The following is a 23,226-nucleotide window of genomic DNA, read 5'->3' on the forward strand; positions in this document are numbered from 1 at the left end:
ATCATAAGCTATTTGTAACACTAAGCATCTTTTGATTTTTGATTGTATATTTCAGTCTCTTCCAGGTTTCAAAGCTCCAAATTACATGGAAAAATGTTTACAAACTGATGATGCAAAAAAAGAGAGAATTTTACAGATGCCATACTTTGGAAATACTGATACCAGTTTTTCAAGCTGGTTACAGTCTGGCCAATATGAACCAAACATCTCCCCTGGTTTCTTAGATATGGAGGTACATTTGATGTAGTCAGCATCTCTAGTTGTAGACACGTGACTGCATGGTTTGCATGTTTGGCATGTTAAATTGATTGTAACTTGATTTGAAATTTCCCCTCTTCACTTCTGTGAAATAGATATATATTTAAGTTGGAGCTAAGAATACTAAAAATAGAAATGGCAATTTGAGTTTCTAAGGGTAAGGTTTTCTTCACAAGGCACTCTTTATACCAGAGTTGTCAAATATGATAATACTAGCACTTGGGGGCACCCAGTGAAATTGTTTGGAAATAGGTTCAGAACAGACAAAAGGAATACTTCTTTACTAAATGAATAATCAAATTGTGGAATTCAGTGCCAGGAGAGGTAGCAGTGGCCATGAGTGTAGATAGTTTTTAAAAGGGGTGAGACTGATACATGCCCTGGCCTGGATAGCCCAAGTGAGCCTGATCTTGTCAGATCTCAGAAGCTAAGCAGGGTCAGCCTTAGTATTTGGATGAGAGACCTCCAACAAAGACCAGGGTTGCAGAGGCAGACAATGGCAAACCATCTCTGTTAGTCTGTTGCCAGGAAAAACCTGCTAGGGGTTGCCGTAAGTCAGCTATGACTTGATGGCATTCTCCACCACCACTAGGCAGATTTATAAAGGAGACGTCACTAAGTGGCTAGTAGCCATTGTGACTGAAGGAAGCCTGCACATACAGTGACAATAAGCCTCTGAATACCAGTGCTAGGAAGCAACATCAGGGGAGGGTCTTGGCCTTTATGCCCTGTTTGTTTGCCCTCCAGGGTAGTCAATTGGTAGCTGTGTGAGACAGGATGCTGGAAGAGATGGGTCATTGATCTTATCCAGCAGGATCTACTTATATTATTTAAATTTGTGTTTTAATTACATGTTTCTTCCTTTGAAATACTCTTTGTGTTCTGAAAATAAGTTGCATAGAAATTGAGTCTCTTTATCTTTCCATACTTTCAATCAAATGGTGTTAATCATTTGGAATGCAAATGTTTTATTTAAGTATTATGTATCTTCTATCCCACTTTTCTCCCCACTGTGTTTACTATACACAAGCACACACGCGCACACACAAATGGGGAACTACAGGAGTTACGGGACAGGGAGAATCACATCCTGCCCCTTCAATCACAAGATCCCCAGACTCCAGTTCCCACACATTCTCTGCTCACCCACCTACATTGCTGGGGCTCGTTCATGTTCCATCTCCACCTCTGCCTGCCCTGGATGCCAGCAGCACTCCTAGCTCACGCAGTGGGGGAGGCAACAGCGATTCCTGTTCCTCCTCCCCAGCTAGACTCCTTCTCCCCCACCCACCAGGAGGACTACTGTAGCTTTGTCCCCAGTTCTTCCTCTTGGGAGATCTCAAGGAGGAAGATACTCTTCCCTCCTGGCCATCCACTTACTGGCTCCTACTCTTCCCTGGCTGTCTGCATGCTTCACTGACACCTCTGTGGCTGATGTGGCAGAGAGGAGAGTGATTCCCGCTTCTTGCCAAACTGCCAGGAGCACTGCTGCTGCACCAACTCCTTCACTCTTCATCCTTTTCTATCACCCTACCACATGCAGCAACACTGCTTCCACCTGCCTGGTTCATGTGATGGTGGCAACAACCACTCCCATTACTCCTTTGTCTGCCAGATGCGGCTGGCCCTCCATCTGCTGCTTCCACTGCAAGGGAAGTGGATCAGGCCAGGCCAAGAGACGGCATTCCTCAGTTTTGGGAAAATTCAAACGCCTCCTACATTTTTAAAACTTCTTAAGAGTTTTCTGAAGCCCAAGGGCAAAGAGAGGGGGGAGCAGTTTGTAGAAATATCTGCTTTCTCATTACATGGCTCTGATCTGCTGATTTAAGTAACCACCAATGGGGCCATGTTTTGAATTAGAGATAAGGAGGAGCAGGGGACTGCAAGAAATTGTGGAGGGCATCTAATATTTCCATCCCCCACTATTTCCTGTTTCCCTTCCCTGAAACTCCAATAGACTCTCCCCTTTTCCTGCTTCCTTCCAACCCACCGGCCAACCTATCTGTCTCTGTGTCTTCAGCTTTCCCTTCTTCCCTCCCCCTAGCAGTCTTTATCTGAAAACTGTGGCCCAGTTGTATGGTGCCATCTGCCAGGCCAGGCCCAGTTCATAGACAGCAATCTGCAAAGATGTGGGGGGGTGGGGAGAGACACACCTCATCCCCTCCTCCATCCCCTTCTCCACATTATTTCATTTTTTCTCATCCTGTCAACTCCCATATCCTCACCTTTCCCTGATTCTTTCTCTCCTTCCCATCCACCAGCCAGTCTAACTTTTATTTGCCTCCTATCTTTTTATTTTTTATTATTTGTTTACTTCATTTATACACTACATTTCTCCCTGGTGGGAGGCAAATAAAAGTTCATTCCTATCCTCTATTTTATCCTTACAACAACAATGTGCAGTAAGTTAAGTTGAGAGTATGTGAGTGGCGCAAGGCCACCCTATGAGATTCCACCATGGCAGAGTGGGAATTCAAACCTGGGACTCCCAGATCTAGTCTGAAACTCTTTAACTACTACACCACATTGGCTTTCGTGGGATGGCTGCTTCTGAACAATAGCATGCAGACAGTGCTAGGTAATGGTTGTTGGGGGTTTTCCGGGCTGTATTGCCGTGGTCTTGGCATTGTAGTTCCTGACGTTTCGCCAGCAGCTGTGGCTGGCATCTTCAGAGGTGTAGCACCAAAAGACAGAGATCTCTCAGTGTCACAGTGTGGAAAAGATGTACATCTTTTCCACACTGTGACACTGAGAGATCTCTGTCTTTTGGTGCTACACCTCTGAAGATGCCAGCCACAGCTGCTGGCGAAACGTCAGGAACTACAATGCCAAGACCACGGCAATACAGCCCGGAAAACCCCCAACAACCATCGTTCTCCGGCCGTGAAAGCCTTCGACAATACAAGTGCTAGGTAAATTATGCAAGGCTGGAAATACTGTTGTGGCCTATCAATGGCCATTAAAGTCATTCATTTATTAAAGCTGCTGCTTCTGTTGTTTTGTGCTGCTGCTATTATTTATTTTTTTAAAGTGCCTATCCTCCCCCCTTTTTTGTTTTTAGATTTCAGATTTTTCTGCAAACCTGGGGCATTTTTCAGGTTTGAAGAAAGATATTTCTTGTCTGTACATGGCAGATTTAAGTATACACAGATCTGGCCATGTTGAGAATTATATATATTAACAAGTAGGATGGAGATGCAAGGACTTGTGGGGGGCATCTCATTTTCCCTCCACCACTGTTTCCTCTTTTCTTTCCCTGAAAGCCCCATAATCTCTCACCTTTTCCTGCTTCATTCTGTCCTTCCCACCCATCACCCAACCTACCTTCATCTGTCCCTATCTTCAGTTTCCCTCTCTCCCTCCTTGCAGCCTATCCATGTGATTTTGACTATCAGGCTCATCTGGATCCAGTTGTGCAGTAGGGAATTCTCAAAGACTTATGGGGAACACCTCACTGTCCCCTGTATCCTCTTTCCACACTAGTTCTCCCTTTCCTCTTTTTGTCAGCCCCCATATCCTCAACTTTCTCCACTTCTTTTACTTCTTCCCACCCACCAACAACCTTTTATCTGTCCCTCTGTCTTCTCCTCCATTTGTGTAATTAATTCATTTACTTCTTTAAACCCTGCCTTTCTCCACAGTGAAGACCTAAAGCAGTTTTCTCCTCCTCCTCTCATTTTCCTCTCCATTTTACCCTCACAACAACCCTCTGAGGTAGATAGTGTTGCCAGCTTCCAGGTGGGGCCTGAAGATCTCTCAGAATTACAACTGATCTCCAGACTACAGAGATCTGTTTCCCCAGAGAAAATGGCTGCTTTTGAGGGTGAATTTTGAGGGTGGCCTTATACCCTGACTAGTAAAGTCTGTTGTGTGTGTGTGGGGGGAAACAATGGGCTGTAGAAAGGGGAGGGCAGGCAGGTGGGCATTGCCACCTCCTCTGTGACTGATCCCAGCTTGGTGAAGGGGGTGGGTGGGCATTGCCATCAGCTCCACTACTGAACCCAGCTGGGAGAAGGGGGGTGAGCATTGCCGCCTGCTCTGTGCCTGATCCCGGCCAGGTGAAGGGGGGCAGGCATTGAAACCTGCTCTGTGCCTGATTCTGGTAGGGTGAAGGGGGGAGTGGGCATTGCCACCTGCTCCATTCCTGATCCTGTCCAGGTGAAGGTGGATGTGGGCATTGCCACCTGCTCCACTCCTGATCCTAGTTGAGTGAAGAGGGGTTAGACATTGGCCCCTTCTCCGTGCCTGATCTTGGCCGGGTGAAGGCAGGGGGCGGGCATTGCCACCTGCTCCGCTCCTGTTCCTGGCTGGGTAAAGGCAGGGGATGGGCATTGCCACCTGCTCCGCTCTTGATCCTGGCTGGTTAAAGGCAGGAGGCGGGCATTGCCACCTGCGCCACTCCTGATCCCAGCTGGATGAAGGCAGGGGGCTGGTATTGCCACCTGCTCTGTTTCTGATCCCAACAACAAAGGGGCACCGTGGAGTCAACTAACCGAAAGTACAAAGAACCAACTGCGTATACAAGTATGTTCATTCTTAAAGTGCACTGTGCATATAATATACTAATATACATGGTGCACTTTAAGAATGAACATACTTATATCCGTGGTTGATTCTTTGTACTTCCACTTCTGATCCCAGATAGGTGTAGGTGGTGGGTGAGCATTGTCACCTGCTCTGCTCCTGATCCCAGCTGGGTCTAGGCAGGGGGAAGGCATTGCTGCCTGCTCCGCTCCTGATCCCAGCTGGGTAAAAGTGGGGTGCAGGCATTGCCACCTGCTCTGCACCTGATCCTGGCCTGGGCTTCCCGCCATGGCACACTCTCTGTAGGGACAGGCTACCTCATCTGGGCTCCCTCCACAGCAGCGCCCTCTGTAGGCTCGCCAGGGTAATGGGTTGAGTTGTCAGGAATACGGTTTACCTTTTATATAGTAGCATGGGGTCTCTCTCCTTTTCAAACACCACCCTCAAAATCTCCACCTCCAAAATCTTCAGGAATTTCCTAACCTAGAGTTTGCAACCCTTGAGGTTGGTAGGAGTGTGCAGCAAAAATAATTTCAGTATTATTTGGATCCTAGTTTCTATAATTCCATAAATATCTGGTATTACAGATATTCAGGTCCAAATAAACCAGTATGGTATTCAGATCCAGTTTTATTTGGGAATACAGAATATATTTGGCCATTGTTCCCTATGAAGAAACCTATCCGGGGGGTGGGGGTGGGGCTTTTTCAAGTAAATTCCATCAAAATTGCAGTGGGTGTAATCCAGACTGTCCATTAAAGACTCTTCCTCTGCTTCCCATTTCAAGAAGATAGGAACCAGGAGTCCAATTTTAGGGGCCACTCAACAAGCCCCTCTCCGTTGTCTCCTATGGGGGAAGAATTCCAAACTGGTTTTTAGGCAGAAGAAGAAGTAGTAATAGTAATAACAATAGTAGTAGCAATAGTAGTAGTAGTGGGGATTCAAACTTGGATATCCCACATCCTAATCCAGCATTCTTACTGCTACACCAAGATGGCTGTCATGCTGGTTTATGTCAAAAGGCTCACATCCCAGGATTAAATACTTGTCTACCTTAGGTCTACCTAAGGTCTACCTTAGACCTCTTAAGTGTGCAGATACTTCTGAATGGCCAAGTCACAGCAAAACTGGAAGTTTTTGCAAGTTGCAAAAAACAACGCACAAAAATAAAATGATTTATGTCCTTCATTTTGACCATGCTCTTCATGCTGATCCGATTAATCCTTAAGTCTGCTTAGGGTTGTCTGGCACAGTCTGGCAACTGGTGGGAGTCCAGAGCACAGAGACATAAGGCAAGCACTATTGGTGATAGTGTGATGTCACAACCATAAAGTTCGTAAAACTATGAGGTTTCAAGAAACTCCTAGAGTGATATGACATTATTTCCACATTTTTCCCAGATGTGACATCATGCCAAGAGTGCATTGGCTTTTTGTGTTGTTTATTTTTCTCCTGCAACTGTTCCAAGTAGAGGCAGGAACAGTAGGTTTTGAGGCAGAAGTCTCTTGCCATAGTGGGAGGCTTTGCAGCCCTGAATCTGCTGCCTGAGCTGCTATAGCACAGTCAGTTTGGGTTCCTAGAGTTGGTTGTGCTGAGCCAATATACACTTTTTAACTTGAAACTTCCTTGGAAATCAATGTAAGAGTTTATAAGCACGCTTAGAGGTGTTAAGATTTACTAGATAGAAATCCAGTAAATATATACAGAATTGCAGTAAATATATATACAGGGACAATTAGTTCAGCATAGGATTCTGGATTAACAGATTGAGCACATGAAATAAAGTTCCAGTGAGTGATTATATGAATTAAGGATTTTCTCCGCAACAAGTATATATCATTTCTAGAGTCCCACTTATTCTAAGTTAGTCACAAAAGCCCTCTTTTTTCTGTTGTTCATGTTTCTTAATCCATAAATCCAGATGTCATCAAATCCTTGTTATCCATTTCATGCAAAAAGTCTATTAACGGTTTCCATTCAGTCAAGAAGTTAACTAATGTCCTTTCTCTAATTAATGCAATAAGTTTTGCCATTAACGCAGACTTCAAAACTTTTGTCAACCATTCCTCCACTGTAGGCAATGTTGTAGTTTTCCACTTTTGTGCATAAAGTACTCTTGCTGCTGTAATAAAGTATAAAAACAGTGTTCTAAAACTTTTTTCCAACTGGCTGTCCATTATTCCCAACAGAAAAGTCTCTGGTTTCAGCTGAAGTTTAATCTTCAAAATCTTCTGAATCGATGATTGTATCTGCAACCAAAAACTCTTTGCTTTCTTACATGTCCCCCACATAAGAAAAAATGTCCCTTCTTGTTTAGCACATTTCCAACATATTGACGCCCCCTTATACGTTCTAGCCAATATTTCAGGAGTCATATACCAACGATACATCATTTTGTAAAAATTTTCTTTAATACTGGAGCTTAATGTAAATTTCAGCCCTCTTGTCCACATATTTTCCCATTGCTCCATTAATATATCATGTCCACAATTTTTCGCCCATTTAATAATACATTCTTTTACTTGCTCTTCTTCCGTCTCAAACCTCAACAAAAGTTTATACATTTTAGAAATAACATATCATTTGTACAAAGAGCTATTTCAAATTCAGTTTTATATTTCTCAAAGTCATAATGACTCTTGTCTAGTTTGAATCTCTCCAAAATTTGCATGTATGGAAACCACTGACAGACATGCGCTTCTGCTGCTAAGTCCTCTCTTGATTTAATTTTAACTTGGTCTTGAGAGAATTCCAATAAATCCTGATAAGTTAACCATTTAGGTGGACTAACCATTTCCCTTCTAAAATGAACTTCTTGCGATGACAGCCAAAGAGGTATTTTCGAACAAAACCTAAGTTTGTATTTATTCTGTACTCTCAGGGAAAACCCAAACTTTCCCACTAACTCGACAACTTTGTTGAGATTATCCCTAAAGCTTCACAATAAAAACAAGTTTGGGAATGATCAAAGAAGAACCAGTGAAAACCTAGGAGGTACCTGAATGCACCAGGATACTGTGGGGAAGCAGGAAAAAACCCCTTACTTCCCAACTGCATTGGAGCTAAATAGCCCATATAGGGAAGGTCAATGAAAATATGCCTTAATTGCTGATTCTTGTTTGCTTGTTTCCCTTGCTCAGGCATTTTCAGGGAAGAACCAAGCTAAAATTAATCCCAGACCAGGAAAGGTAGGATTATTTAAAAATAATAATGTTTACCTACTTATTTTTAATAGTGTGCTTGTCATTAGATTAAAACAGATTGAATTTATTTTCTTTTAAAATACAGATTGTGATATACAATAAACCAGACCCTTCTGAGAAGGTTATTGAAGTTTTTCATGATATGCCAGATTGCTCTTCTTGGGTGCTGTCACCTGTGATTTTCATTAAAGTCATCAGAGGATGGTAAGAATAAAAATAGTTAAGACTTTTTGAACTCAAAATTCTGGGCTATTTCAAAACGGTCAGAACTTGTTCATTTAAGAGATGGTTGTATTTAAAAGGCTTGTTTTTCTGATAGCTGGAAATCTTTTTTTGAATTTGGAGGAATATATTAAATATACAATTAGACTTGTATATTTGTGCTTCACTTTTATATTAAATAGAGTAATGAAATTTGTACATTGTTAAGACTGATTGTAAATTAAGTAACTGCTATGTCGATAAGCTTTAAAATTTATATGGTTGTAACTTACAAATTAAACTTGCTATTATTATATTGTAATGATTTGTTTTTAGATGAGCGGGTTCAAAATGAAGAGAGTGCTTTGGAAGAATAAAGATAGTTAAAGTCTATTGTTTCATCTTGCTGGTTTGGTTCCAAATTCAGTCACACCACCACTGTGTATGCCCTTTATATTAATCATACTCATGTTTGATTGTTTCCTTCTTCAGTAGATATATTTTCTAAATTCTGGTTGGGCCCACGCCTATTTTCTAGCTTAGCTGTGCTTGAACTAGTTTACTTTGTATTTTAAGGCATGCTTTGAACTGTTCCAGCAAGTATATTTTCTTGTTCTAATGCATGTGGAACCTTCGTTGTTGACTCATAGTTTCTCGTTTTCATACTTTGATCTTGTTCTAAAGGTTTTTCCTGTCACCTGAAGTCACTTATAATTTTATTCTGCATATTTCTGTCAAATGTTTTCTAGTTCTTGGCTTTGAAAAGGCAAACTGGCAAGCGAGATTAATTTTACTGAACCCTAAGTATGTCTCTAAAACATTTCCTGAAACATTGATTAAAAACATCAGACAATTTATATTGTTTTGCTTGGCAGAATCCTTCAGCTATCTTTTCCCCTTTCGAGTACTTTCTGTCACTCTATTTTTAGTTCATTCTTTTTCTAGATTGAGACAGGAAAAGGTTAATTTGTGGAATCATAAGAATTTGCTTGCCAGTGCAAAAGGAAGGTAAGTGGAAGGTAGGGATGCCAGCCCCCCACATTTGGCTGGCAGGGTTGAAAGGATTGGGGAGGCAAGCCAGGAACCACTGGAACATGTGGTGAAATGGTATGCATGCGTGCTTTGGAAGCCCCAATGATGCACTTCTAGTTATAAACTGAAAGCTATGGAGTCTCAGCAAGAACTGATTTTGGCCCCACTAAGACCCTGTAGCTTCCTGATTTCAACCAGAAATGATGTCATCAGGGCTTCCAGAGTGCACATGCAAGTAAGAAGACTTGGGTTCCTTGCCTGCCCCCATTCCCTGTTTTGATGGTAAGGGAGACTGGCAACCCTAGAAGAAGGGCACAATTACCTTATCTTAGATCTTATCTTAGGTCAATGACATCACAAAGGGCAGGTGTGTAGGATAGTTAGGACTAAAATATATACAATTCTTTGTACTGATATCTCAGCTATTTTGCTGCAAGATAAACATGTAACTATAATAAAATGTATGTTTTACCCTAATATTAGTTGTTGCTGCTGGTGGTAGTTCTGGAAGCTTCTTTTTATACATTTTAAGCTATTTGTTATTCAATTCCTGGCAGATGGTGGCATATCAGTGTAAAAACGAGCAACTAATACCCCTCAATTTGGGATTTCAACATGAATTTTAATTGTTCTCTTTATTCCATTATCATAGAATGTCCCATGTGTTTTGTCTGCTATTTTGTTCAATAGATTCCTTCCATGTCAAATTTTTAAAACCACAATGAATTTTGCAGTTTTCAGATTTTTAAGTTAAACATATGTTGTTTGCAAGTGTGCTGCTGCTGCTGCTTTTTATAAATGTATAGGACATAGACCTCCCACTTGAGCAGAGCCTTCACATAATTTTATCCAATGGTCTTCCTCCTCCTCTCCAAGACTGTAGCACATGCTTCAGGGGTATGCTTTACATTGAGGACATGGAGAGAATGGGGTAATTGGATAACTGTGAGACAAAGGAGGTTCTGACATTTGGGGCTGCGCAGGCATATTGCAGTGTGCTTGGTACTATTTGAAGTACACCCAAGTACAGGCCAGTGGCTCAGGAGATAGTGCAATCTAATACAGAGTTACACCCTTCTAAACTCATTGACACCAGTGTGCTTAGGAAGGGGAAACTCTGCTTAGGATTGCTTTGTGAAATCCTTAGTATACCTATGGAGATCTCCTCTGGGCATGCATACTTGTATGCAGAAGGACATTGGATGCACCATTGAAAAAGGACTATACCCGTGAACCTAAAGTAATTTAAAGATTAAGACTATACTTTGCACAGGAGGATCTAGCACACTAACTGCAATAGTATTTCACTAATAAAACTTTTAAAATCATTGCTTTGTTTGTTCCTGCTTTGCTTGACCCTTCCTTAACTTGTTCTTTCTGCGAGCTTTATACTTTTACTCCTACTTTGATCTTGCTAAACTTCATCTCCCACTACCATACCTATGACTACCTGTATTTGTTGGCTGTCTGACTTTTTGACACAGCTTTGGGTTTTTTGACTCCTTTGTTTTGCCATTCAGATTTGATTTAAGTTCTCTTTTTCCAGCTCCTGACCTGATCTGACCAGTTCTGAATTCTGGTTCTGTGTCTTGAAATTAATTTTGGACCTCTGTTTCATGATCTCCAGCGCAACTTCCTTCTTGATCTCCATTCTGACTTTGGTCTCTTGAAACTGTCCTTATTCTCTTCTACTGCAAGTCTTGACTAGATCTTATCCTTTAGTGGCTACTTTCACAGGTGAGGTACATTTGTACTTCTTTGGACAAAACTACAATGCAGGCCACACTACTGTAAATATCAGTCATCTCTTCACTCAAGTTTGCTCATTGCAGATTATATGATATGTTTAATGTTGATTTGTAAGTGTTGTGTGCTATAATGAATATTAGGTGTTCTTTTCTAATAGTATATTATTTCAAACCTCTTGTCAACCTCTTCCTTCTATTTGTCCCAGATAAATGCCTCATAACACTGCATCTTGAGGCAAGGGAACAGAGACCATTATTAAAGGACTGCTTGTTTCCGTATCAGCTTCCCTGTTAGTAAAGTCTAAAGTAAAAATTGGTAAAGTCTAAAGTAAAATTGGTAGCTACTAGGAATGGAACATGCTCTGTTTTAGTGCCTCAGTTTTGGAATGACTTTCTTACAGTTATTCTTCTGGTATGGAGAATGTTAAATTTTTGGTATTCAGTGAAGACATTTTACAATGGTGTCCCCCCATGTATTTTATTTGGTATTCATAATGAAAAAGATCATACATAACTAAATTAATGTGCTGCCATTCGTGTGTGTGTGTGAGAGAGAGAGAGACAGAGACAGAGATCTAACCTGGATAGCCCAGGTGAGCCTGATTTTATCAGATCTCGGAAGCTAAGTAGGGTCAGCCTTGGTTAGTAATTGGATGGGAGACCTCCAGTGAAGACCAGGGTTCCAGAGGCAGGCAATGGCAATCCACCTCTGTTTGTCTCTTGCCTTGAAAAGTCAGGGGTTGCCATAAGTCAACTCTGACTTGAGGGCACTCTCCACCATGTGTGACAGAGAGAGACAGTGTATGTGCACACATTTTTTATCAATTTTTTTGGGCAGTGAACTGACTGACTTAAAATAACACTTGCTACCTGTAGAAGAAACATCATGCACTTGGTGAATGATTTGGAGAAGAGATTACAGAAACAAATATTTGAAGCAAAAGTTATTGTCCTGCAGTATTAAAAATAGGTATGTTGTTGAGTACCGCATTTGTTTCAGACATTTGTTTTGTGATACCATCTTTCACCAACAGGAATGCTGTGGTTTCCTGAGTCTTACCAATATTTTTTTATTGCAGAATATAGATCAAGCACAATATTGTCAAGAGTTGTTACGATTAATCTTTATCTGCCTTGAGATTATATATATATATATATATATATATATATATATATATATATATATATATATATATATATATATATATATATATATATATAAAGAGAGAGAGAGAGTAATTGTTTTTGTAAAAATGATAAAGCACACAGATGTAATTTGTTTCTTTGATGTGCAATGTTGAAATAAATACTGAAAAGAAACTTAGCTAACTGGCATTTTGAAAGCACAATTCAACATTTCTCATTTTTACTTCTTTTTGTAGTTGGATTCTGTATGAGAAACCAAACTTTGAAGGGCCTTCTATTCCACTGGAGGAAGGAGAACTAGAGCTTTCAAACATGTGGGGTGAACAACCATCTGACAGCAAAGATGAATGCAAACCTCCTGAGCCTGCAGTGATTGGTTCAGTCAGGCGTGTAGTAAAGGCGAGTAAGGACTTGACTGCATGGTTGCTTACCACAGCTCAGATTTGAATTCCACCACCATTCTCATTTATTTCTTCTTTTTTAAAAGTGCTGCTGAATTATAAGAGAATCCTACATCTCCACAAGGATCTGGGCTGAGCCAGCCAAACTCTGGAATGTTTAAGCAGGGAGGCGGGGATATGTTTTCTTTCCTACTGCAGTGGTGAGGGGTTGGCTCATCTCCTCTCATTACTCTTTCATATATATGATTGCATGTTCCGATGATACTTGAGGAGCTTATCACAGAAAATAATGAAAATGAGATCTCCTATACAAGTGCCTTTCATTCATTATAGTGATGGTGACAAAGGGTTCTGTGCATAAGTTGGTTGTGTACATTCATTATGCAAAGTATAAGGATGAACCATATATGTCAGCCATTTAATGGACACAGGTTTAACCAAGGAATTTTATAACTGCCTCTCTTTTATTTTGTGGGAATATTTTATAACTACCTCTCTTTTATTTTGTGGGAATATTTGTCCCATAAGTGGTGCAGTGTGAACTATATGCATATAAAATTGAAGATGGCAGTTACACAAGTTCACAGGTTTTTACCAGTTTAACAGATCATACATATATTGAACTAACTTTTGTTCAGCATTAATGTGTGGTAAATTAAATTGCTTCAGTCCAGCTATGGAAGACCAAGTGTGAAAGCAAGTTCCTACACGCACATCATTTGGTGGAGGAGAAACTGCAAATATAAACTGCATATCATTTAAATGTGTATCTGAATATTTGTTTGAGTGAAGATGCAGTCCATCCTACACTTCGATTCTAGTGCACATACCCCATCCACAATCTCAGAAACAAGTAAATTGAATCAGTGTGACAGATGTCCCAGAATTTAATAGTAACATTGAATACACAAGGGAAAACTTAAAATGTGCCTGTTGTTACTATTTCTAACCTAATGCACTGAGATGGTACCACTGTGCTCATTAAGAACTACATTTTCACCCACATTTAATTTCATTGGGTTAGGCATGTAGGGTTAGTTTACTATAGGCATGTTAGGTAAGGAGAAATGCCACATGGCTTCAGGTTTTTAAAAAGAAGGCTCTGTTACACTAATTATATTAATACCTGGTTAAGAGGAGAAAATACTCGAGGCCTGCTTATACAGGTTAAAGAATTTAAAGTCCTTTCAACAAGTGTCAGAATATCTGGAAAGAGAATAGTGTGTATTTGTTACAAAACTAAGATTAGTTTTACGCATTAGGATATAGATGAGACTATATGAGATTGTATCATAGTTTTAGGGACCATATACAAATGCTTTGCATACAAATTACTCCGGTTCAGGGCCCTGGTATATATGGTCCTAAACAGGGTGGTGGAACTCTCAAAAGGAAAATGAGGAAGAAACACATGGGATTCTTTGAAATCATATTATTTTCAAGCACTATTGCCGAGTATTTTCAAGAGGTGCTGGAACTCTGTTCCCCCTGAAAAAAAGCCCAGGTCCTAAATCTAGTCCTAATTATTTTCACTTAGAAAAAGAATCTTAATTGGTAGAACTTGGAAAGACCTAGATGGGTAGCTGTGTCCCGCCCTGAGCCCTTCGTAGGGAGGGAGGGCTAAAAATCAAACTAATAAATAAAAATAAAATAAATAAAAAAAGAGCAAGAGTCCAGTAGCACCTATAAAACTAACAAAATTTGTGGTAGGGTATGAGCTTTCATGGGCTGCAGCTCACTTCTTCAGAGCTGTGGCTCATGAAAGCTCATACCCTACCACAAATTTTGTTAGTTTTAAAGGTGTTACTGGACTCTTGCTCTTGGAAAGACCTGTTACTGATCAGAGCAGTTATCAATTAAAACTGACAAGAGTGGTGCAGGTAGACCGTTACTCTTACTCTGTATAAACGCTTTCTCACTCTGAAGCATTGCAATTTACATTTTTTTAAAAAAATTATTGTTTAATTTGTTTATGATCTTTACAGGATTATAGATTATGCCGAATTGACCTCTTTACAGAACCAGGAGGGCTAGGTATGGTAAAGTCATACTTTGATGACACTGAAGAAACACGAATAATTGGTGCTACAGAGAAAACTCGTTCCCTGCAAGTGTATTGGGGCATGTAAGTATCTGGATAAATGGACATTAAAAGCAAAATGTTATTAACCGTTTTTGTCAAATTTCTGGGTTCTGAAATAGATATGTTTATTAAACATAATAGATATGTTTATACATAACAATTTATTTTAGTGAGTGACATTCACTCTATTTTTAGTGAGTGTTCATTTAAAATGCAATTCAGCTATCAGTCCTGGGCATATAAGATATGATATAAAGTTTAATATAAAAATACTTCATATATTGCAATTAAAATTTGACAGACATTGGGTTGGACCCCACAGTCTGTCAGTGGAAAGTGCTGACAGTTGTGGATCCTTACTGGGTTCCCCTCCCCCTTCTTTCTTCTGACCCCAGAAAAGTTATTTTTTATTTATATTTGGTATTTTTAACTTCTGCTTTTAATAAGTTTCTATCTATTGCTGTTTTGAAGTTTAAACATTTTTAAACTGCTGCTTTAATGTTATTTAGCATCATTTTCTCCTAGACTCTAGGACCTAGAGTTTTATTTAACTGGTTTTAATATTTTATGTACACCATCTTATAGTTGAAAGATGGAATAAAAATAAACTAAATAAATCAGCTGAAGATAGTTGATTAGAAGAGGGATGTGCTTTAAAATTATTATGCACTGATTTTTGTAAGATAATACCGCTACACTTCAGTATGCTTCAGATAAACCACCAGTATATGTTCTGGCATTGTAATAACATTATAAGTAATAACTTGATAAATAGCATTCCAGTAGTACATCTCTGTCCTGAAGGCACTAAATAAACAGACCTCAATGGAACTTTTAAGTAGATGAGAATTCCAGGAGAGTGTATGGCTGCAGGCAGGCAGGATTAAAACAAATATTATATAGGAAAAGGGAGAGAAGTTATTATTAAAGAGAAGGGATCAAAGGGTTCATTTACTTGGATTCAGATATTTACAGAGTAGAATTAATACCACTTCTCCTTACTTTTTGTGTAGACAAGGAATGCTTTAAAATAATACTAAACCAGTCATATGTAATAGAAGTTGCTGCCAGTTTACCTCAAACCTAGTGACCAATATTATTTGAATTTCTAATTTGTGTTGTAAGCCCCTCTGCATCCCACTTTTGTTTTGAGAGAAAAGAAGGATAACAGTCTTCTAGTTAAATAAGTAACATTGAAAGTTAATGGAATAAATACACTGCTGACTCTATTAACTTAATTATACTTAGACACTATAATTGGTGAAACTGGCTATGATTAGCAATGTGTTGTCAAAAATAGTGACATTCAGTATTATTAATCTGTCAACACATCTGAAATAGAAGATTAATGACACAATAAGTATACTCCACCTATTTTATGACAATATCTTCGTTAGGTTTGTAGTTCATGATGGCTTTTAGTAATAGTGATTAGTATCAGAATACAAGTAACAGCAGAGGACAAACTGTCATATGAATGCATATGCTACTGTGAATGTGTGAAATTTAGTGAATATGTCCTACTTATTATAGAATTACCTGCATTCATTGGAGATGCCAACTTTGTCCCTATGTACACTCAGGCAATAGGATCTAATAACATCAGTTGCACCACCCTGGGCTCATCTACTGGCTCATCTTCCAGTATAACATATATCAGCAGAGCCATTCTTCTCTCTACGTAAATTTGTTTTTGTTTCCTCAAACTTCCCACATAAAATGAATGCAAAGTGAGGATTCAGTCATAGCATATGAACAAATGGGACCATGAAAGCTTAGGTTGAAATATGTTGTTAATATTTGCACCCGTCTGGAATTGATGGCATCGTGTATCCTCTGACCATTCTTTTGGAAATGGAAGACATTCTCATGCAGGAGATAGGCTCTGCAGAGCAACCTCAGTCTTCCCTGGTGGTCTCCCATCCAAATTCTGATTGGAGTCAACCCTGCTTAGCTTCCAAGATCTGACAAGGTCAGGCTATACCATTCTGCCATCTGAGAGCCAGTGTAGTGGCTAGATTGACGGACTAAGATCTGGGAAGTCCAGGTTCAGTTCCCCACCCTGCCATGGAAACTCAGTGGGTGACCTTTGGCCAGTCATGCTCTCTCAGCCTAACCGACCTCGCAGTGTTGTTGTGAGGAAAAATGGAGGAGAGGAGAGTGATGTAAACCACTTTGGATCACCATTAGGGAGAAAGGCAGGTATAAATAAAATAAAATTTAAACATCTTATTTTCCATTTGTAGATGGCTACTTTATGAAGAACCTGGTTTCCAGGGAATCCCTTTGATGTTGGAGCCTGGAGAATACCCTGATCTATCTTTCTGGGAAAAGAAAGAAGCATATATTAGGTCCATGAGGCCCTTGAAGATGGTAACATGATACAATTGGAAAATATTGAGTAGTGCAGTAATAATAACAATTGTCACTTAGTGATGACTGAACTGCAATAAAACTCTTGCAGTACAGTCTAAAGCAGTGTTGCATCCTTCTAAGCCAGTTGATGTCAATAGAAGGGTATAACACTGTTACGGTAGCACTGTTAAAGGTTTTGTTGTGATGGATTCAATCATCCTTAAAGCAAAACAGTTACAGAAAAACAAAAACATGTCTATATTTCCAAACGCAGTAAGGAAAAAATTGAATACAAATGTAGGAAAAATAAATGCCACTTTGGGTCCTTGTTGGGGTGAAAGATGGGGCATAAATTAATTAAACACGCGTTTACTTCATTTATGTGTCCTTTTTTTGGTTGATCTGTTTTACTTTGTATTGTATTTTTGTTTTTCAGCTACTTTTTGCTTTAAGGATTTGGTTTTTGTTGCAGCTGTTCCCTTCCCACCTCGAATCTCAGTGAGAAAGGCAGACTATAGATGAAGTGAATCAATAAAAGGTTTGATTTTGTGGATACAGCCTTCCTCCCACTTGTGGATCTTCCACCAATCGAGGAGACACTTAGGCTTGTGGAAGGCTTCAAACTTTACTTAGCAGAGTGGTAGGATAGGCATAGGATCCACCCCAATGAGCTCTTGTTAATACTTACGTTTGATATTTTTGGTGACATCCTGCTTCTACTGAATTGAAAACAAGCATTTTCATTTTATTCAACAGCTTCTTAATTTTTAATTTTCAGCTCCAGGAACTGTTTAGAATAGTAATTTTTGAACCATACCAGTAGCTTGCTTAACTAAAACAGGGTTAAATAGAAGTAACCTTTCAATAATCTTTTTCCTTTTGATTTTTGTAGGGTGGACGCAAAGTCGAATGTCCAGAAAACCCCAAGGTAAACTATTCTTTAATCAGCAGACAACATGATAACCATGATATATATCTATGAGTAATAATGCTGTCCTAAGCTCTGCTGTCTTGTAGTTACTCGCTGCTATAAGATGAACATCTCCCATGATCATACAATCCTTTTAAACATATATTTGAACTCTTCAAACATGTCTCCCTACAGAGCCAGGTGGGATAAAATATATAAAAATTGTTTGTTTATTCACACTACTTATTGTTGTCCTAATAAAAAGGTATGATAAAGGTGTTCTGCAGATAACACCATTGAATTAAGGTGGACTAGGATGTATGCTAAACTATATGCTGATATGTAAGCATAAAGTTCTGTATCTAAGTTCATTTCAAGCTTTATAGAACATGACTTTGTGTTGGTTGGTGAGATTAAAAAGAGAAAGGAGATTGCAGAGTTTAATATTAGCACATTGGAAATAGGTTGACAGACTTCTGTGGTTTTAGTTCTATAAAATACTTTTACTACATAACAAGGAAAAAGGGTACATTTGGTAAGAAAATAAAGAATATCTAACTAACTACATCTCGATGGCTAAACTAGGAGCTTAGAGATAGAAACTTAGAGACTGAACAACTGAACTGAACTGAACAAAGAGCAATAAAACCTTAGTATATGTTTCTAGTTAATTGCCCCCCCCAATAAACTGGCTCTTCCCATAGACAATCTTAGATTCCTTCATTAGACTCCCCTTTTTATGGTGGGAACTTTTACTTGCGGCCTAAGTGGTCCTATGCTAACTAGCTATCTGACTAAACAAACAGAATAACAATTTAACTTTCATGACACTTGCAAAAATCCCAACACTTTGCTGCCAAATAATATATTCAGAATTATCTCAATAATCCAAGAGAAGAGCTACGAGCTTTGTAGTCTCTGATTTAAATCTCACCTCAGCCATGAACTCACCAATAGCTCAGTTTAGATGCAGCTCCAAAACAGCTTTGGGCATGTATGCTTCCTCCTTGCTCCTCTGCTTGCTCATACCAAATCCCTGCTTGACTTCCTGTTTTGTGGCAAACCATAGTTTGTCATTGTGACCAGCTCAAACACCGTAGTTCATGCTTATCTCCCAAATCAGTTGGAAACCAGTTTGATTATAAGTTCTAGTTCTGGTTTGGCAATAAAAAAGCTTAAGCCAAAATTTGCTTGTAAAAGAAATGAATCGGAGCATGTGAGGGGAAAGGTGCTATGAGCTAGAGACTATAATATTCCAGTTGGATCATTTGATTTTCTTATATATATATATATATATATATATATATATATATATATATATATATATATATATATATATTTCTTATATATTTTCTTATATATTTCTTAACATCAGTACCCAATAGGCATTTTATAATTCTGACTTGTCTTATGAGACTATTGTGAGTAACTGAAATGATGTATGTGGAGTGGACACTACATAAATATAACAGTAACATTACCATTATCTCTGTGTTGCTAAAGGTGATCATTTATGAGAAGCCTTTCTTTGAAGGAAATCACATAGAACTTGATACAGAGTTAGCAGCTCTCCCCAAGGGTGGAAATCGAGAAAAAGTGCCAGAGATGACAAAATTGCTGTTTGCCTCTGTAGGATCCATGAAAGTTCTAGGAGGAATGTAAGTATTGAGGAAAAAATTCCTACTGACAGCTATTGTATTGTGATACTAATACAACGTTGTAGATCAGGAGGTCAACTGAGTTAATCACATATGTAGCATGTACCTGCCATAAAGAGTCATAATTGATATGCAATCCCTATAGCATGAAGTTCAAACAAATTAGTTGAGCAAAAGAAATATATTACAGTTCTTGTGTTTACGGTAAACATCATGGTACATATAGTACTACTAATTTCCATAATGTTTGAAGCAGTCGTTATATTGATACAGACTTTTGTGATGAAGAATTATTCTTTTCTCCATGACATAAAGAAGTATGGAAACATTTTATGCAAGCTTTACTACTGGTACAGTTCATACGGTTGTGCTGGTGTCAGATGACTGATCCTTGATAGCATAAGGTCTTTCTTCTGTCTTCAAGTAATTCTATTCCTCTCCCTATTTTGAGCAAGTGCAAACTGATACCTTGCCCTTAGTCAAACACAGGTGGTGGAGAGTAAGAGCAAGCCATAATTTTTTGGTTTTGATATAATGGCAGCTGTGAAGGAACAGAATCACAAGCAGCCCTGTTCCCTTGGGTCGTGAGAGGTTGGGGAAACTCCATGGACATCCCAAGTCTCTGTTTGGCTATACCATCCCTTTCCCTTACTTTCAGAGGCCATCTAACTTCTCACTGGGTAGGAACTAGAAAATCTGAGAGTATCTTCTGCTGGATGGATTTGCCCATCTAGCACTGTGTATCTGCATTGCTCTTTAGATGTTGTGCTTTGTTGCTGCATCTCCCACTTGTGCTGGTTAGCACAGGGATGCTGAAACACACTTCTGTAATTTTGAGCTGTTGTGCTCAAGGGATGGTGGGTTCACATGCTGCCCCTCTCTTTTACCGCTCTTTGGATAGCAAGACCAAATAGGTGCGGTGTGTTTACAGAGCTCAGACCTAGAAGTCTGACCCCTTCTGGATTTGTTCTGGGTTTTTTTTTCCTCTGAAAAGAAGCAATTATTGTCTAGCCTTTTGGCGGTCCCAGTCTCTGTTACCTTTAGGTGTGACATTCCAGCAAGATATAACATGTTAAACCTTTTGATCTCACTTGGGCCAGAGCCATTATGAGCTGGAGGCACTGATCTATAGTTTTCCTTTTACCAGTCTTTTACTAGCATTGTAGCTTCTGGTGCATATGTAGAGTCTATCCCCACTTAATGAAATATCCAGGTTTCTAGGGTGGAGGGCATTTCTCCACAGCAACTGCAGTTTGGTTTCAAAAGAGAATCAGGAATGTGCAAAGAGAAGTAAAGAGGAGGGAGAAGTGATGAGTCTTACTTGTTATATGCTAATCCATGGTTTGGCTTTATGTCTGCAGCACTGTGTCAGTACTGTGTCTTCATAATGTAAATGCTACATCACAAATGATACTTATTGGTATTGATTTAATTTAGTTGGTTTAGTTCTCATAGGTCAGCGGAGCACAATTCAAACATGGACCATAATGGCCCTTGATTGAAGCCAAGTGAAATGCACCAGGCCCCACAGCCCCAGTGTTAATCTTCCTACCTAGTGATGAATGAGTGGGCAGGGAAATGATAAAATAATGTTAGGCCTGTAAATCTCAACCTGAATACATCAACCAGGAAACACGTTTCTCTTTTGAATTTACATTTGAGTTAACAAGATTAGAATTGGTCTGCACATAGTGTTCCTATGTTTCTGAGTGTTTAACTCAGAAATAACTCCTGTTTTTCTCCCAAGAAAGTACTTCAAGATTTCTATCTCAAGGCTGCAATCCAATGCATACTTACCTATCTGACTGAATGCATTGGGGCTATCAGCTATGAATGCACAAGATTGGACTGCAAGTTTAACAGTCACAAAGAGAGCACTCTGGTCCTGTGTGCTAGAACTTCTTTTTTTCCCCCACCTCATTTTGGGGATCTGCTTCATCCTACCTGGGGTCATAGGACAGTGTTGAAGAGATTCCTTGTGTGTTGTTTCCTCCCTCATGGGACCCACCTTGTGTGCTCCCAGAGTCACCGAAGTGCTCCTTTTATATCCCCTCATTCTCATCTTGGGGAACAGAGACAGGAGAAATCACATAGAGTGACTGTGCCCGGCAGCACTGGAGGAGCAGCTCAGTGCAGAGTACAACTTCAGTTCCCACCCCACTATCGTCAGCCACTCAGAATAGCTAGCTCAACAAAGGCAAAGATACAAGGGCAAAGATAGAGTTCTGGTTGAGCCACATTGCCCATGTTGCTGCTGAAATCAGCTACAGTGCTTACATCTCTCCAGTTGAAATCATTAATCATATTCCTTAATTCATTTACACTTTTGTGATAATTTATTGTAATTTCCATTTTTGATCTTTAGTTTGATTTTTTTTTGCTGTTAATGCAATAAGATTATATGTTCTGTCAAGTTTTCTTTATTATGTGGTTCATTTTTGGTTTTTAATTATTTTAAATCATTTTAGCTGGGTTGCTTATGAGAAGCCAGGGTTTACCGAACATCAATATTTGCTGGAAGAAGGAGAGTACCGGGAATGGATGGACTGGGGCGGTTATGATGAACAGGTGCAATCACTAAGGCCCATCCTAGGGGTAAGTTCAGAAAAAAATTAAATAATGCTTTTTGCTTTTCCTTCTACTTTTTTGTTATATTTCCCACCCCCTCATGTTTTACCTGAACCCACAGAATATTTGCAAAGGGAAAGAAGAAGATGGGCTGGCCCAAAAGTAAGACATTTCCCCCTTCTTCTTGCTGCATCCCCATTATCATAAGAGCCACACATGAAATTTCCTAGCACCTGTTCATTAAGAGCAATGTGCTTAAATTAGATGTGCATCCCAATGCATATCCTAGTATGAATGTTGTCAGTCTATCCTACATTGCTATCAAAGGAATTCAGCTGTGCATTCTGAAACTATTGGGGTGCATTCTGTTAAACATGGTGAAATATAGATAGACCTTATACATGTTTATGTGTTGTGCATTTGGATTCATATCCAATTTATCCTGCAGTCTTTAAAACTTAAAGCAAGCAGGCATTCACAGTTGCTGTTTAAAGGGCTCTTACAGCAGGGGAATGTTGGGCATGGAAAGTCCCTATTGCACCTCAGAGTGAGACTGAGAGAGTATGTGTGTATGTTGAAGGCTAGCATCTTTTTTTAAAAAACGGATTTTTCTGCACGCTTTGGGAGTTCCTTCTGTTAATAGGGATCCCCTTCAGCCCTGTTGTTTTGTTTTGTTACACAGTACACCCTCTTTATTAATATGGGGATAATGATCTTATTTGCAGTCAAAATCATTTTGTATTTGTTTCTTAATGGTTTTCTGTTGGTTTTCTTTCTATAGAATGTTACACAGCCGCACATGATAATGTATACTGAAAAAGATTTTGGGACTAAAGGTTCCAGTATAAATGTGTTAGGAATTATTTCCAGTTTGAAGGACACCGGCTATGGACTGAGGACACAATCCATAAATGTTTTAAGTGGAGTGTAAGTCAGTTATCTAGTTTCATTTTCATTTTAATAGTTAATTATGGCACATTAATAAACATTAGAGGGGAAAGTATTAACACTTAAGTTGGGCCAATTATATGATAAAACAATTTTAAAATGTGGGTTTCTGATTTGTTTTCAGTCACAACTGTCACTATCGTGTGCATTTGTTTGTTTATTAAATTTATATTCCGCTCTCCCTGCAAGCG

At 39.3% G+C, this 23,226-nt stretch overlaps 1 protein-coding gene across 3 annotated transcripts in view; it reads left to right on the forward strand.

Moving 5' to 3' along the window:
• The window catches only part of CRYBG1 (crystallin beta-gamma domain containing 1), a 155,791-nt gene that overhangs the window by 108,935 nt on the left and 23,630 nt on the right, over positions 1–23,226 (forward strand). For 2 of the 3 annotated variants that reach the window (XM_054996866.1, XM_054997026.1), the window contains 10 exons: positions 56–232; positions 7,923–7,970; positions 8,071–8,189; positions 12,349–12,511; positions 14,499–14,638; positions 16,843–16,969; positions 17,844–17,879; positions 19,365–19,519; positions 21,988–22,114; positions 22,869–23,014. In XM_054996866.1, coding sequence (XP_054852841.1) covers positions 56–232; positions 7,923–7,970; positions 8,071–8,189; positions 12,349–12,511; positions 14,499–14,638; positions 16,843–16,969; positions 17,844–17,879; positions 19,365–19,519; positions 21,988–22,114; positions 22,869–23,014 — 1,238 coding nt within the window. The remainder of the gene's footprint in view (positions 1–55; positions 233–7,922; positions 7,971–8,070; positions 8,190–12,348; positions 12,512–14,498; positions 14,639–16,842; positions 16,970–17,843; positions 17,880–19,364; positions 19,520–21,987; positions 22,115–22,868; positions 23,015–23,226) is intronic. The other variant, XM_054996942.1, reaches the window with a different exon arrangement.

The sequence above is a fragment of the Eublepharis macularius genome, chromosome 1, assembly GCF_028583425.1.
Source record: "Eublepharis macularius isolate TG4126 chromosome 1, MPM_Emac_v1.0, whole genome shotgun sequence".
Lineage (NCBI taxonomy): Eukaryota > Metazoa > Chordata > Lepidosauria > Squamata > Eublepharidae > Eublepharis > Eublepharis macularius.